Here is a 15380-nt window from a genome sequence, read left to right as displayed (position 1 = left end):
TATATTTAAAGATGTTAAACAATTAAACAGAAAAATACTTTAATTAATATTGTTCAATTTACAGACATCGTCATGGAGCTTCCCTCTGTGTATCTCGGACTTGCATCTCGAGAGTTACTGTTGCTATAGGGCAACCATAGGTCTTCACACATCTGGGATGGACAGTGTTTGTCCCAGACCTTCCGCCCCAGACGTATAGACGATCTGTGGGAGTTCATTAGGGACCACCCACTGCATCGCCGTATAGTTAGATGCCTTCAGCGGACGGGTTTTTACAGGATCATAGAGATCGTCCGGTTGCAGGTCGACTGGGCCCTGATCACGGCTATGATAGAGTGGTGGCAACCGGAGACACACACGTTTCATCTACCCATTGGCAAGGCTAGCATAGCGCTAGAGGAGTTAGAGGTTCTTTTCGGGCTGCCCGTTGATGGTATACCTGCAGCTTACCCGCATGCTCTTAGAGACTATACGGGAGAGGATTGCCTTCATATGTTGCAACGACTCACCGGTTTCCAACCTGCGGAGCTGACTGTGTTAAGTGGGGCCAGTCGATTGCAGCTCACGCCCGTTAGGCAGCATCTGGTAGCGATGGACGCGGAGATTACTTATGTTTTACTGTCAGAGGATATCGACTGGCGCATGAGACTGTTGCTGCTGATGATGTTTGGTGGTATACTGTTCCCGAACACTTCGTAAACCTAGTCATCTTGTGATTTCTACATCATCTGGAGTGGCTAGATAATTTATCTGGTTACAGTTGGGGTGCAGCTGTTCTAGCTTACCTGTATAGGCATATGTGTCGGGCATGCATGGGCACCCAGAGAGACGTTGTCGGTTTTTTACCGCTGTTGCAGGTGAAAACATAGTCAATTTTTTCATGATTATAATATACATAGTAAAAAATACCTTAAATTTTACGTCCACAATCTATATTAGGTTTGGGCCTGGGAGTGGTTCCTGTAGTTCCAGCCACCTCTGCCACCGATAGCTCAGGATGAACCACCTCCACCCTTTCTCCCGCTAGCTTGGAGGTTGGTTGATAGGTGAGGCCACGCCCGTGAGGTCGAGGCTCGACATCATCTCCCTTATTACAGGGATTTATTGGATTTACTTGAAGGCGCTCAGGTACATATATACTTAAGTTTACTTGGCCTGACTTGATATGTGTTGCATTTACTCACAATTCTTGTGTTTAATAAAAAGTTCATATGGAGGCCATATAGTGACACACTCATAGCTGGATCGCCAGATTATTGCTCCCGCGATCGAGCTATGTGGAGCTCGTCTGTCCCACTGCTATGTCTCGATATAGTCGAGCATCATGCCACCGAGCGAGACCTTCGCCAGTTTGGTCGACCCCAACTTGTACCTATTCCGCCCACTTGGCACATGACACATTACTAGCGGGATGATCACAGCAGGGTCAACCAGACATACTTGGCCTGGCTAGAGGACCAGATTGAGGATTGGGACCAGAGGTGTCACGACCCAAAATCCTTATTGGTCGTGATGGCGCCTAACTCCCCCGTCAGGCAAGCCAACAGTGCTTAATCAACTTAATTACTCATTTATTATCTTTGAAATCGTGAATCCAATTCAATAAGTTGAGTAAGGTCTGGTACTCGTAGAAAACCCGTGATCTTTATTTCCAACTTCCGTATAAAAATATGAATTACAAGGTGAAATAATAATAATTACGTGAACTACAATAATGAACCTCTAGTGGAAACCCCTAAAACCCGGTTCACAAGTGCATGAGCATTTACTAAGAAGTACAATAATAATACAACATATGTCTAGAATGTAAATGAGATATAATAAAATAAATAGTATGATGGAGACTCTGTGGACTGCGATGCATAGCTCGGAATACAGCTCACATAAAGTCTCCTCAATAGATGCGCCCACGTGCCAAGATGATCACCAAATGAACCTGTCAGATCTTGCACATGTAGTGCAGAAGTGCATCATGAGTACGTAAATCAACGTGTACCCAGTAAGTATCTAGCCTAACCCCGATGAAATAGTGACGAGGGGTTGACATCGACACTTACTAGTGGTCCAATAAGTCAACATGGTAAATCATAAACATATAAGAAGCACAACAGTAGTAGTGAATTAAAACTGTAACAAACACAATCGTCCAAAATTTCTTTCTAACGATATCAATTTCTCAATCTCGTATTCTATCTCAACAACTCGGAAATATCAAGTGCCAATATCAAACGGATAGGGAAGTACCATATAAGATGCAGGTCATCAGTGGAAGGAAGAACCTCATGAATATTCAGACTGTTAGTGATATAACGCACGATTATATCGAGGTCATACAACCAGATTTAGAAAGAATATGATACTGCCGAGGCGATCGGCCCGATCCCATCATAACGTGTACACTGCCGAGGGTCGAGCGGCATGAACCATAGATACATCTATTATACTGTCGAGGCGAACAACCCGCTCCCATCAGAGTGTGATACATAATCCTGCCGAGGCGTTCGGCCCGTTCCACAAGAAAGGAAAGGAATTATAAAATTACGAGACACGAGCTTACGATACTGTATATGAACACAAAGTGAGTATAACATTTGCCGTTTCTCAAATAACTTGCCAACCACTCAAGGTAATAAGTCTCGGCCTATTATATATGTGTATATTTCTAAATCAAGTTTGATTATAATTTTAATTAATTAAGCTAGTAGAATGAGTTCAAATATTTCAAATATTACATGGTAAAGTCCTAATTCTACCCGAACATAAACATGCTTTAGCTACGTACGAACTCTCGTCACCTCGTACGTACGTAGTACCCACAACTAATTGCACATAACAACTACATCACCTAGGGGGATAGTTTCCCCTTCACAAAGTTAGACAGGAGACGTACCTCCCTCCGAAGTTCCATAACCGGATCCAACACCACTCTAACACTCAACTCCAAGCCAAACGTTCCGAAATTAGTCAAACAATCATGGAAGACAATGAAAATATACTCCAACATTATAATTAATTATTTCATAACACTTCCCAACTTCGCTCGAAAAGTCAATAAAGTCAACCCTCGGGTCCACATGCCCGGATTTCGAAATTTATTGAAGATAAATATTACCCATAACATTACGAACTCAATTATATAATTTATTCTCAATTCCATGTCCAATTTCGTGGTCAAAAATCCAAAATAGCAAATTTTAGGATTCTTTCAAAATCCCCCAATTTTTACTAATTTTCATGTTAAAATTCCATATGTGTTCATGAAATATAATCAAAAGTGATTTAGAAACACTTACCCCCAAGAGGTGGATGAAATAACTCTCCAAAATTGCCCCATAGTTGGCTCCAAGAGAGAAAAATGAGATGAAATAAGCAAATCACGTATTGGCTAGCATATATATTCTGCCGAGTTGATTTTCTGCACCTGCGGAACTCCTTGCGCTTCTGCGGAAGCTACCTCACAGATGTGGCTTCCCCCAAGGTGCCAGCTTTTCGCTTTTGCAGACATCCAATCGCAAGTGTGCATTTGCTTCTGTGGAAACTACCCGCATCTACGGACTTCCCAGCTCGTGCAGCATTCCACACTTGCACGCGTATGACCAGACCTGCGGCTCCGCATGTGCGCTACAATACCCGCACCTGCGATCTTCAAGCCCCAGACCACTTCCGCTTCTATGCTCCTCCGCCCACATCTGCAAGCCCGCAGGTGCAGTAAATTCCTCGCACCTGCGAATCCAACCAGCTTCAATCCCAACTGCTTATGCAACCCCTGGACCGCTTCTGCGGTCTCGCACCTGCGGCCATAACCTTGCAGGTGTGATCACACCAGAAGCCTTAAGCTCCAGCCATTCCTTAAGTCCAAAACTCGATCCGATTCCAATCCAATTCGCACCCGAGGCCCCCGGGACCCCATCCATCCATACAAATAAGTCCTAAACACTATACGGACTTAGTCGAAGCCTCAAATCATGCCAAACAACATCAAGGCTATGAATCGACCATCAAAACCTTTCTATAAACTTTTAAACTTCGACGAACGCATTCGAATCATGTCAAAACATTCCGGGATGACGCCAAACTTTGCGCACAAACCATAAATCACAATATGAACCTATTCCAAGGCTAGGAACCCTAAACGGACATCTATAACACCAAATTCCAATGCAAACCAAACTTAGGAAATTCTTAAACCTTCAAAATGCCAACCTTCTATAATAAGCGCCGAAATGCTTCTGGACCACCCGATACTAACCTGAATATACGCTCAAGTCTGAAATCATCATACGAACCTATTGGAACCTTCAAATCCCGGTTCCGAGGTCGTTTGCTCAAAAGTCAAACCTTAGTTAATTCTTCCAACTTAAAGCTTTTGAAATTAGAATTTTTCTTCCGAATCAACTCCGAACTTCCAAAAATCCAAATTCCGACCACACGTACAAGTCGTAATACATGAAATGAAGCTACTCGAGGCCTCAAACCGCTGAATGACACGCTAGAGTTCAAAACAACCGGTCGTATCGTTACATTCTCCCCCACTTAAACATGCGTTCGTCCTCGAACGTGCTAAGAACTTCTCCGGAGTTGCCCCAAAATTACCGTTCAACACCTTGTGCACCTACCCGTTCCACCACAACCCAGTGGAGCATATTAGCTCGAGCAAGACTAAAGATCCTCCTTTTTATTTAGTCAATAGGCCTTACAACCAAATTCCAACATCCGAAAATCTCTACAAGACCTGATTCTAACATACGAATACCGTATCAATCTCCACACGCTGAACCCTTACATGATCATACACCCATGCTGACATCACACAATGCACTGCATAACTCATTTGCCCGTGATAACCTCCTCCAAGCACAACAGCTACAAATCCACTGACCTGATGCCCGTAGTATACCTCATAACTTATATAAGCCCGGTCTCAACCCTCACAATACTACAACAACAAAAGAGATGTGCAGGAACTCATAATCACCCGTCCAATCAATAACTCGCGGAGTTTCTCCACTTGAAAAGAACTGTTACCTCATTTTGAACTGAGTAGTGACATTCTCTCTTTAATATACCTTACATAAATCCGACCGCGCCTATTTCAGGTCTAATACCCTCATCTCACCCAGTACAAGTTGCTCAGGCAATAATCCACCTCAAACACTAACCAAGATCTCATATGAAGCCATCAATGCGCCGAAAAGTTACAACTTGAATATGACACATAAGGAGGAACGAACTCTGGAAAAGAACTACCCAGCCCACGTAATGAATAAAACGGTCGAAAAGATGCTATGAACCCTTCTTAGATAATGAGAAACAAAATACACAGAATAGATATAGGGAACCATACTCAATATCTCACTGTTGAGGCGTACAACCCGATCCACACATAACACCGTTGCGACGTGCAACCCGATCCAAACAACATACCCATGGCGTCGTGCCACCCGATCCACACATAACAATAAATAAGGGAATACCCATCAAGCCATAATGCTCATACCTACGAAATACCCAAATATCATCCACGAGCACGCCAAGAGCAAAAATACAACCCTGGGGAGACGGATAGCGCTATACGCTACAAAAATCAAGCACGACTAAGGTGAAATAAATGACCTACATCTCGAGAGCCATCCTACTTACATAATATCACAAGATACACGGGATCACCACACATGTGAAAATAATCAAGTTGTTTCACAACTCATATGGCACAATAAAGTTTTTACATGGAACAACTGATGACAGGAATAACATCCAATGCCCGAAGACTCCTCCGTAAGCAATGATATGCTGAATAAACACATCTGACCTGATATAGAGCACACATTCACATTAAACCCACCAACGGACCTCAAGCTGATTCTGATCATACCATACTAGGCTAATAACCTTTCAAGGGTCCACAATAACCCTATCCATGACACATAAGAACAGTCGTCAAATCCGAAACAAACTCACATAGTCCACAACCCAAGGAATAGAAGGCCTCTCAGGCATAAACTCTCACATTAACGCTAGTACCAGAATCTTCATACTTGATTCCAATCATAACCATCAAGTGGCTAACATGCCACGCTTATACAAGGTAGCAAATCTGCATCTCCGTATCACCAATCGTACTAATTCAGTAAAGCAATCAAGAATCCGCAATTCAATACACATGGCCTCTTACACAACGCTGTTCTCAGGTGACATTAGAGAAAATGCCAACTTACTTTAAAGATCTGAATTCTCCCATGCTCATCCGATCTCATGACATTCTTGTCAACACCGAGCCGCAAACTTGATCCTCCACTTTCAATTCCCATGCCGTTCATTATACCTATCATGCCGCTATGCGAGAGTACAAGAATTTATCATAACCCCTGAACTACTAGTAGAACAAGGACTCCGTTGGATAGGAACCTTTCACTTAACTCATTTCAGAAGAACCATTGCAACACGCAACTGTATCCCCAACCGCAGAAAATACAAACCTCAAGTTGTGGTCTAAACCGTCATAACTCTTCCGAAATCCATTTACACATAACAAGGCCATTATAATCAAATACCTCCAAATAAATCAAATTACAGTAGCTGTCAAGCCTGTACATAAAACCATGAATCGCCTGCATAGCATACATACCGAAGGAACTGATCATTGCTACAATCACGCTGATTCAAACTATTACTAACCGACCCAACTTCTTCCAATCTTTTTTACTCTTGACTTGCCTTAGAAATAATAATATCTCCATTCAAAAACATAACGAACATCATCACTCATCCTGAGTGACATGAATCACGATACCACAACGTCTCAATACCCATTGCAAAAACTTGATCCTTAACCACACAACGGATCCAAAATCCTTAGACATCGCGCTTACATCCTTGAACCCATTAGAACCACTACTGAGAGTCACTCACTCTGTCCTAGTCTCGAGCATGACCAAAATCCAACACTCTGCTAGCATATGAACACCCTCTCAAAGAAGCAACCGGCTGAATTCACTTCCTTGTACATCACTTCCACAAGAAGCATTATCAAAACTGCACATGAATCAATAAGGCGAAGTATAGCACACATTCATCAAGTTCTTCGCTCGAATTACCCCTAATGTTTTATTTTTTTTCTTATTCATAATAACCCACTAATGCGCCGATAACCAGAAACCGCACAAGCAGACGACCACGCGCTACAATCGTAGACGGTGGGCTCCCCCACTTAGCTTTAAGCTACAATTACATAAATCTAGAACCCACAAAATATTCCTCCTTCTCAATCACCATGATCTCTCACCTTTAACCTTCCAAATTTCTCGAAATCTTTTGTTACGCTTTTCATAAAACATTCTGAATTATCAGCCACAATCGAACACTCGATCTCCTGTTAGGTAATAAGTAGAACTCTTCATAGAAACTTCATCAACATCATGCAACCGCTAACCTGCTCACAGGAGATAACACACCTGTGGAGTTCCATGTCGACATCTTCCAATGACGTTGTACTGGGTATAACCACCACGAATTCAGTAAACCCTCCTGAGCCCATACTCATCCACCAAGTGTACAAGCTTGTTCATTTCCCATTGCCATCGACTGAAAATCCCACAATACACTCCAAACTCGAAGTCACGTTGCATCCAAAAATGATAGTCAAGTTTTCACACCCCTCTTCATTTCAAACAAACTCCTCTTTGCCATATTCAATCTTCCTCTGTGCAGTAGTCTCCATCTCAAATAGAAATCTGTGGACATATTCACCTCCCACCACGATTCCCAAATCGTTCTAAACTTTTCTCAAGGTACGTGGCTATCATACCACAGAATCCATATGCTAATCTGTCACTCTCACTTCGGTTAAACCATCTCTTTTAAGCAACTTCTTGACCTCTGCTTTTCATACTTGACCTGCTAGTAATTCAACCACCGCGAGACACCTCCCTCCATGTCCTTCCTCATACTTTGCTTTCCAAATGTTGCCTCAAATCAAATCCATACCAGTAGCACCTGAACTGATAAATCGCTACCAACTCTAAACCTCCTAGAAGATCATATTTCTCTAGCCATCAACATTAGAAATACCAATTCGATTCTGAAACTACTACACTCTGCTATCTCTAACAACCGCTTCTTAGGCACCACTTCACAACACCCTGTCCCAAAGGAAAATTGAAGAAGACCATAACACTGGCGAACCATAATGCATTCAAACACGGATGATGACACCACGTCGCAAATGAGAATTTCACCACGCTAAAAAATATCAAGTCTCGCCACTCCATCAACCAAAGCCCGAACATCCATAGACCGATTGTCTTTCCCCCCGCTGGAATTAAATGTCGAACCCCTAAACCATGCACTGAGAAATCCTCCTTTCGAGTCATTCACCGCCTCGACACATAGACAAGCACCTTACCATTACACCAATATTGCGCGATAACAATGCATGAACATCATAGCAATCTGTGCATAGCATCAAAACCATAGGCAATACTGATACAGGGCATGAAACGACAGAACCCTCTTCCACAAGACGACGATAATAACTCGCTCAAGTACGCAGGGAAAATTATCCTGCACCACATCTGCAGTACCACTACAACTCCTCAATGCCCAATTGATAACAAGCGCTCCACGTCGCATAAGAATGAGTAGGAAGGAAATAAAGGCATAAGCCTTAAATGAATCAAATCGCACGATGAGGAATCAAGAAGGGAAGTGCTCCTACAGACTTGTAGCCGCTCGAAGATAAGTGCAGACATCTCCGTACCGATCCGCAAGACTCTAGAAGACTATCTCATGACTCGTGAGACCCAAGTGAACCTAGAGCTCTAATACCAAGCTGTCATGACCCAAATTCCTTGTTGGTCGCGATGGTGCCTAACGCTGCCGTCAGGCAAGCCAACGGTGCTTAATCAACTTAATTACTCATTTTATTATCTTTGAAATCGTGAATCCTATTTAATAAGTAGAGTAATATCTGGTACTCGTAGAAAACCCGTGATCTTTATTTCCATCTTCTGTATAAAAATATGAATTACAAGGTGAAATAATAATAATTACGTGAACTACAATAATAAACCTCCAATGAAAACCCCAAAAACCCGGTGTCACAAGTGCATAGGCATTTACTAAGAAGTACAATAAAAATACAACATCTGTCTAGAATGTAAATGAGACAGGATAAAATAAATTGTATGATGGAGACTCTGTGGACTGCGATGCGTAGCCCGGAATACAACTCACATAAAGTCTCCTCAATAGATGCGCTCACGCGCCAAGATGATCACCAAATGAACATGTCAGATCCTGTACATTTAGGGTAGAAGTGCAGAATGAGTAAGTAAATCAACGTGTACCGAGTAAGTATCTAGCCTAACCCCGGAGAAGTAGTGATGAGGGGTCGACATTGACACTTACTAGTGGTCCAATAAGTCAACATGGTATATCATAAACATATAAGAAGCACAACAGTAGTAGTGAGGTAAAAATGTAACCAACACAATCTTCCAAAATTTATTTCAAACGATCTCAGTTTCTCCATCTCGTATTCTATCTCAATAGCTCGGAAATATCAAGTGCCAATATCAAACGGATAGGAAAGTACCATATAAGATGCAAGGCATCACTGGAAGGAAGAACCTCGTGAATATTCAAACTGTTAGCGATATAACGTACAATTATGTTGAGGTCGTACGGCCAGATTCAGAAAGAATATGATACTGCCAAGGTGATCGGCCCGATCCCATCATAACATGTACACTGCTGAGGGTCAAGCGGCACGAACCATAGATGCATCTATTATACTGCCAAGGCGAACGGCCCGCTCCCAAGAGAGTGTAGTATATAATGCTGTCGAGGCGTTTGGCCCGCTCTATAAGAAAGGAAAGCAATTATAAAATTACGAGACATGAGCTTACGATACAGTATATGAACACAAGGTGAGTATAACCTTTGTTGTTTCTCAAATAACTTGCCAACCACTCAAGGTAATAAGGCTCGGCCTATTATATATATGTATTTTCTAAATCAAGTTTGATTATAATTTTAATTAATTAAGCTAGCAGAATGAGTTCAAATATTTCAGATATTACATGGTAAAGTCCTAATTCTACCCGGACATAAATATAACTAATTACACCCATCACCTAGTACGTACGTAGCACCCATAACTAATTGCACATAACAATTACATCACTTAAGGGATAGTTTCCTCCTCACAAAGTTAGACAGGAGACTTACCTCGCTCCGAAGTTCCATAACCGGTTCCAACGTCACTCTAACACTCAATTCCAAGTCAAACGTTCTGAAACTAGGCAAACAATCATGGAAGCCAATGAAAATATACTCCAACATTATAATTAATTACTTCATAACACTTCCCAACTCTGCTCGAAAAGTTAATAAAGTCAACCCTCGGGCCCACGTGCGCGGATTCCAAAATGTTTGAAGATAAACATTACCCATAACATTACGAACTCAATTATATAATTTATTCCCAATTCCATGTCCAATTTTGTGGTCAAAAATCCAAAATACCAAATTAGAGATTTCTTTTAAAATTCCCCAATTTCTACTAATTTCCATGTTAAATTTCCATATGTGTTCATGAAATATAATCAAAAGTAGTTTAGAAACACTTACCCCCAAGAGGTGGATGAAATAACTCTCCAAAATCGCCCCATAGTCGGCTCCAAGAAAGAAAAATGAGATGAAATAAGCAAATCACATATTGGCTAGCATATATATTCTGCCGAGTCGATTTTCCGCACCTGCAGAACTCCTTGCGCTTCTGCGAAAGCTACCTCGCAGATGTGGCTTCCCCAAAGGTGCCAGCTTTCCGCTTTTGCGGACATCCAATCGCAGATGCACATCCGCTTCTGCGGAAACCACCCGTATCTGCGGACTCTCCAGCTCGTGCAACACTCCACACCTGCATGCACATGACCGCACCTGCGGCTCCGCAGGTGCGCTACAATACCCATACCTGCGATCTTCCAGCCCCACACCACTTCCGCTTCTGCGCTCCTCCGCCCGTATATGCGAGCCCGCATATGCAGTTAATTCCTTGCAATTGCGAATCCAACCAGCTTCAATCCCAACAGCTTCTGCGACCCATGGACCGCTTCTGCGGTCTCGCACCTGCGGCCATAACATCGCAGGTGCGATCACACCAGAAGCCTTAAGATTCAGGCATTCCTTAAGTCCAAAACTCGATCCGATTCCAATCCGATTCGCACTCGAGACCCTCGAGACCCCATGTAGCCATACCAACAAGCCCTAAAACACTATACGGACTTAGTCAAAGCCTCAAATCTCGCCAAATAACATCAAGGATATGAATCGACAATCTAAACCTTTCTATAAACTTTCAAACTTTTAAACTTCGACAAACGAATCATGTCAAAACATTCCGGAATGACGCCAAACTTTGCGCACAAGCCATAAATCACAATATGAACCTATTCCAAGGCTCGGAACCCCAAACGGACATCGATAACACCAAAGCCCACTGCAAACCAAACTTAGAAAATTCTTAAACCTTTAAAATGCCATCCTTCCATAATAAGTACTAAAATGCTTCCGGACCACCCGATACTCAACCTAAACATACGCATAAGTCCGAAATCATCATACGAACCTATTGGAACCTTCAAATCCTGGTTCCGAGGTCGTTTGCTCAAAATTCAAACCTTAGTCAATTCTTCCAACTTAAAGCTTTCGAAATTAGAATTTTTCTTCCGAATCAACTCCGAACTTCCAAAAATCCAAATTCCGACCACACGTATAAGTCGTAATACATGAAGTGAAGATACTCGAGGCCTCAAACCGCCTAACAATGTGCTAGTATTCAAAATGACCGGTCGGGTCGTTACAAGAGGTATGGCCTGATTTCGCCATACCCTCTACCTGACCGTATGGAGGGCGAGCTTGAGTACATGGGTTGGTATCGCACCATTACCCGACTTCTCGTCGGGAATCCCGTTCATCACTCTGGTAGTCGGTACATTCCATATGTCGGGAGGCATGAGGCACTGGCTAATTATCCTTCCGTAATTAATATTTTATATGCTATGCATGCTATTGGCTTACACTAGTTCTACCAGTTGAGACTGGAGATGCTACAGCATACAGGCGAGGAAGCAGTAGTTGTGCACGGGTTTGGCCCTCAGCTGTTACCAGGGACTTCGCAGGTGACTCGTCAGCTCCATTGTTGATCGCGGGCACAACCATTACGCAACAGGAGTGGGATTAGTATTTTCCCCTGATCGTTCAGAGCCATCGATGGTTATTGTTGATCGTCCGATACGAGAGGTTCATAGTGGGCGACAACTGGGTTATGGCTCATCACCGAGGGATGTCCAGGATCTTTCGCATACTTCATGTACTCCAGTGCACCTCGATGTTCCGACAGAGCATTGTGTCGCTACTCAGGCGCAGGTTTGTTTGTATTACTATTATTTCAATTTGTTTTTACCTTATAGATTAGTCAGTAATATCTAAAATGTTTTTATTTTTAAAGATTTCATCATCGCCCGTCACAAAGGCTACATTGTGCGATACTAACTTGCCGGAGACGGATGATCTTATTCAAGAGCCCGTTGAGACCATGGTTTGACCATTAAACATTTTTGCTAACACGTACGTTAGTATTCTATATTTCATATACTAAAATATCTTATTATTCTGTAAGTTACTGCTGACCCAACGGCCGCTTCTACCGAGCCTGCCAGCCTTACTGATGATCATGCTGCAGGGCATCCTCCGAAAAAGAGGTGACGTGATGAGGATGATCCTGATAGCGTAGCCGGGCGGGTTGGGATGCGCCTCAGGCCAACCAATGCTTTAAAGCATACAGGATGTGGGACTCATTGATATGTATTCTTAGTTGTATATATGACATTAAATATATAATAGCAAAAATTATTAATGTTTTACATAATTTGCGCATGTGTTTTTATTTTTCGGGTTATTTATTAGTTTAACACTAGAACACAAAAAAAATGAGACAGCTTGACATAAATTTAAATTCGTTAACAATTAAAGATAATACATGACATGTACAACATAAAAATAAAAAAATACACTAAACGCATCTATGTGTTTGTTTAGTCACTATCGCCCATTATTCTATGCTTCAACAACTTAAATTTCTCTTCCAACCGATTATTTTCTTCTTCTGCCTCTTTTAGTTTCTCATTCACCGCCGCAAGTTGTTCTTGCAGGTGCAAGATCTGGAGTTCGTACTCACCGGTCAGAATCCAAATATTTAGCAAACATGATTTGTAGTATTCCTGGTTAATGGGTTCATCATACCATTCTTCAAAACCACATTGATTTTCGTCCTACCAATGGGGATGATAATAAAATACTATTAATTAACATGTTATATAAAAACTATTAACAAATATTTTTTCCAGTAATAATAACATACAACTTATTTATACATCCAACGTTTGTGCCCCAGATTGTAATTTGACCATCATGACTTCAAAATCGCACATTTACCACAGTAACACCTTAGTACGTCATTGCGTCCAGACATGTCGTAATGCTCGAAAATGAAAAATTAATGGAAAGTTTTTTTATTCATTTCGTTACAATGCAAATTATAACTAAAATGCGCGAGGTTTTTATAGGCAGCTAAGAGTGATTTTAGATTACATAACGCATATTGGTGATGCTCTATGCATCGCGTGCTAATGATTCTTTAGGGTACAAATGGGTGCAACTTTTTCAGGTAGACAGCTTTTTCAAGTCGATAGCCTTTTTGGTCGACTTGACAATACACATAATGCATATTGGTGATGACAAGTGGTTTTGCATGCTAATGATTCTTTAGGGTACAAGTGGGTGCAGCTTTTCAGATCGACAACTTTTTCAGGTCGACAACTTTTTCAGGTCGACATGACAATACACATAATGCATATTGGTGATGTGCTACATTTCACGTGCTAATGATTCTGTAGGGTACAAGTGGATGCAGCTTTTCAGATCGATAGTTTTTTTAGGTCGACGGCTTTTTCAGGTCGACATGACAATACACAATTACAAATAACGCATATTAGTGATGTGCTACGTTTAATATATAAGTTCGTGCAGTTTAGTTCTTCTTAAGTTAAACCAAGAGATCAGTATTCAAAGAACATTTCAAGAACTATTACAACATCCATTTTAGAAATGCCACTAAAATTTAATAAGTTGTTTAAGAAGAGGCAAAAAGGTGAAGGTACTTTAACAGATCCACATGGAACACGTCATAACACAATCGATCCCTACCTTGAAAAAAATATGCTAGGTTGCTATACTGATTTGGTTGATGACAAGTGGTATGGTGTTCTACGTCCCTTGGAAAATAAACCTATCAATATACACACTGATCTCAAAGTTACAGGGCACATTATTGAGGGCAAAGCGCATTCTACAAAGCCTGAAGGTATGCGAATTTGGGGCGAAAAACTACAATGGTGTCCCCTTTACTCAAAACGGTGTGATTATGAAGTATTATGCCACTGGCATAGGCCAGTTGTACCACAAGAATTGTCTGCAACCTTCCAAATAAACACACATAAAGATGAACCAGAAGTGATTCGGCATTTGATGAAGGAGATTTTAAAGATGGAAAAGGCACTAGCCGTTCATCATGCACTGGATGATCTTAACTACCTGGAAGGAACGGAGGATCAGTATTGGGATTTATTAGAAAATGAAAAATTGCATAGAGACATTGATTATCCTGTTTTCCCAACAGTTGTCGAGTGGGAGGGACTACCTAAGTTTCTACCATAGACGTTGGACGTAGGAGTCCAATATTGTTGTAGAAATCAAGCAAGTGATCTTATTGATGATAGGGATGAAATACCATAAATGTGTGTCAACTGGGCCTAGATTACGATGCCCTCGGTCCGGAAGGGTGCGTACAAGATGTCGACGAAGAAGATGAAGACATTGATAATGAAATAGTGCCAGACAGTGACGATAATGGCGAATGAAAATTGTTATTTATTTCTTGGGGAATATTTTAAATTGTTGTATTGAATCTTTAATGCTAAATATCAATTAGATTTAACCCTATTGCAAACATAATTTTATTTCAGAAATTTTGCAAACTGAACCTTTACAGATATTTAGTACAACAAAAATATTGTAATAAAATACTATGTTTATCCTTGATAATTGGGCACATTGGATGAACTGCCACTTGGAGCTGAATTACCACCGCTTCCCAAACCAGCTGAAGGACATTTATGGCGATCGTGTCCTGTTTGGGAATATATGCCACATTTACACGCATAAACAGTATTACCAACATCCATTTGGTTCCGTATCCGCGTTCTTTTTTGTACTTGCCGATGACGCGCATAATCCTTGTTACACACCATTTTAAATGGTTC

At 41.5% G+C, this 15380-nt stretch overlaps 1 protein-coding gene across 1 annotated transcript; it reads left to right on the top strand.

Annotated features, from left to right (window-relative positions):
- Positions 1-327: 327 nt before the first annotated feature.
- On the top strand, positions 328-699 carry LOC104086173 (protein MAIN-LIKE 1-like). Its single transcript, XM_009590372.2, has one exon. It carries the CDS (start codon positions 328-330, stop codon positions 697-699), a length of 372 nt encoding a protein of 123 aa, XP_009588667.2.
- Positions 700-15380: the final 14681 nt, after the last annotated feature.

Source organism: Nicotiana tomentosiformis, chromosome 6 (genome assembly GCF_000390325.3).
Source record: "Nicotiana tomentosiformis chromosome 6, ASM39032v3, whole genome shotgun sequence".
In the NCBI taxonomy this organism is placed as follows: Eukaryota; Viridiplantae; Streptophyta; class Magnoliopsida; order Solanales; family Solanaceae; genus Nicotiana; species Nicotiana tomentosiformis.
The sequence above is the reverse complement of the archived record's forward strand: the minus strand, read 5'-3'. Positions and strand labels throughout refer to the sequence as shown.

What these genes read in the sequence shown, in the direction of transcription:
- LOC104086173 (XM_009590372.2), top strand. Translation starts at nt 328, where the DNA reads ATGATAGAGTGGTGGCAACCGGAGACACACACGTTTCATCTACCCATT.